This window comes from Nicotiana tomentosiformis, chromosome 11 (assembly GCF_000390325.3).
Source record: "Nicotiana tomentosiformis chromosome 11, ASM39032v3, whole genome shotgun sequence".
Lineage (NCBI taxonomy): Eukaryota > Viridiplantae > Streptophyta > Magnoliopsida > Solanales > Solanaceae > Nicotiana > Nicotiana tomentosiformis.
In genome coordinates this window covers 113,844,038-113,846,578 of record NC_090822.1, presented here as the reverse complement: position 1 = coordinate 113,846,578, position 2,541 = coordinate 113,844,038, and the positions used below count along the sequence as shown (strand labels likewise).

At 36.6% G+C, this 2,541-nt stretch overlaps 1 protein-coding gene across 1 annotated transcript; it reads left to right on the top strand.

Annotated features, from left to right (window-relative positions):
* The first annotated feature begins 1,860 nt into the window (after nt 1-1,860).
* LOC138902042 (uncharacterized) lies at nt 1,861-2,298 on the top strand. Its single transcript, XM_070189853.1, has one exon. It carries the CDS (start codon nt 1,861-1,863, stop codon nt 2,296-2,298), a length of 438 nt encoding a protein of 145 aa, XP_070045954.1.
* The last annotated feature ends 243 nt before the right edge of the window (nt 2,299-2,541 follow it).

Sequence of the window (2,541 nt, the reverse complement as noted above, 5' to 3'; positions counted from 1 at the left end):
TCCTATCTTACATCTGAAAAGGCTACACAACTTTTTAGATATACTCTATATATATGGATGAACAAGTTCAGATGAACTTGATGGAATTACCCTCCTGATGCAGGAGTTGGTGGTGGAGTGGTGGAAGCTGAGGTGGCGGCGGTGGAGCTGCCGTCAAAGTCGTCATCTCCGCCGGCACCATCACCTCCTCTAAAGGGAAATAGAGAGCTTACAGTCTCGACAAAACTCTCAAAAATTTGAGCTTTGATCTTACCCCTTTTGGGTGGAAGTGCTCTCTTTTGTGTCTGTTGCATGTTTGGTGTTGTAGCTGCTGCCATTAGAATATAGGAAGTAACAGAAAAGTAGCCGGAAAATATGAAGAGAAAAGAAGAAGGAGAAATTCAAGTAGGCTTTGAAAATACAGCCTATATTATAAGAATATGAAGGAAAGAAAGAGATCAAGAACTAAGGGGGAGAAATGAAAAGTCAGGGGGATGTGGCCGGAAAAAGCCCCATCGGAGAGGAAATTAAAGAAGAAGAGGAAGTGAGAGCTAAAGGAGGACAAATACGTGGAGTTGAACTGCTTTTTTATAGGAAATTTTTTATGGTATTTACGAAGAATATTCTGTTCATGAAAGTAGTTCACATTTACACGAAAGTATATTATACTGTACTAAGTAGATGTAGTTTATACTAGTAGTATTCGAAATTGAGTAACTTGGCCTTCCGGTCTAGTATTGTCCTACCGTTAGGAGTTTTTTTTTGTTTTTGCCCTTGATTTTAACGGAGCTCCATATGTTTGAATTATAATCAAAAATTGAAGAGTAATTTAATGCGGACATTTTTCTCGAAAAATTAAAACGTGTAGAGTCCACAATTTTACGTTTCAGTTCCATTAATGACGAGGAAAAATATGAAATAATTTGCTAACAAAAGGATATAAATAATCCAACAAAGTAAAATGGACAAATTTGAACATTAATTTCAAATAGTACATATATATTTTTGGGAAAATGACAGTGTATAATCTCTCTCAAATAACTTTTTTCACTTTTAGCTCACGCTAGAAACTATTTATATTCGATAGTCGAAAAAGTGTAAAAAAATTGTATAATTTTTGTATATAGCACATATAATGTGTATATATACAAGAAATATACCAAAAATAATATTTTTCGGCTATTATTTTGAGGCGGTTATGCAATGTCATTTTTCTAGGCAAAGGTCAATTTTAACCCCCAACAGAAACTATTTACATTCAGTAACTGCAAAAGTTTATAACGCGGATTAAAAGTAATAATATCCATGTATGTTTCCTCTTTTCACCCTCTATACATATGTTGTCTACTTGTACACTTTGCTCATTTATGGAACGTTTATTTCTAACCATATTTTGATTCTTGACATATAATTGTCGAAGAGGTAGACCCGATAGCCTATTGAGAGTATTGCGTGACAGTGAGTTGTAGCTATATTTATGTGTATAGCTATATGCATAGTTGAGGGTACTTTTGTAATTAGCTAACATAGTTGGTGAAGTATTCTTTCCATACGTGTATATGTATAACACAATATAGAAATACAGATCAGATTTCTCTTTACCAAATTCATTCTCTCTCTAGAAGCTTCCATTGGTCTCTTTTCTTCTTTCTCGTCTGTTCCTTGTAAGCTCAATCGCTACATTAATGGAAGCTTCTGCTTGCATCTAAACTCTTAATTTTGACATGGTATCAGAGCTAAGGCTCAGTGTTAACTCAATTCTCGTTCAGGCTCATCTCTTTCATCACTAATCTCTGTTTGTTTTAAAGTTGCAAGTCAAAATTGGGAAACTCTAATTTTCACCCACAGTTTTTCAGATCTGCGATTAACTCATCTTATATCATGGAAGTAGATGGCGATACTTTGGATTCAACTAATTCACCAAATGTAAACAAAGATACATTGGATTCGACCAATCCTTTGTACATGCATCCTTCAAAGAGTGCCAGGTCAACACTAGTGCCGATGGTATTTGACGGAACTGGTTATAGATCCTGGAGAAGAGGCGTCCTCAAAGCCCTCTCAGTGAAGAATAAGGTCGGTTTCATCACCGAAAAATATAAGAAGCCAGATTCCGGCCATCCGACATTTGAGCAGTGGGAGAGATGCGACGACATGGTGACATCGTGGATTCTCAACTCACTTTCAAAGGATTTGGCAAATAGCTTACAGTATATGGTCGATGCAAAGGAGTTGTGGCAGGAACTGGAAGATAGGTACGATAAGATGAATGGAGCGAAATTGTACCAGCTTGAAAGGGAAATTAACGACCTAAGTTAGGGAACCCTAGACATTACAGGATATTATAGAAAAATGAAGAAGCTTTGGGAAGAGGTTAACACATTAAATGCACATGCACAATGTAAGTGCCAGTGTACTTGTGGAGCCAAGGCAAATATGCACAAGGCTGAACAAGACAGAAGGCTAATTAGGTTTCTAATGGGTTTAAACGAGGTCTACACAGTTGTGAGAGGAAGCATTTTGATGATGAATCTGTTGCCCAGTATTGCACAAGCCTTTTCT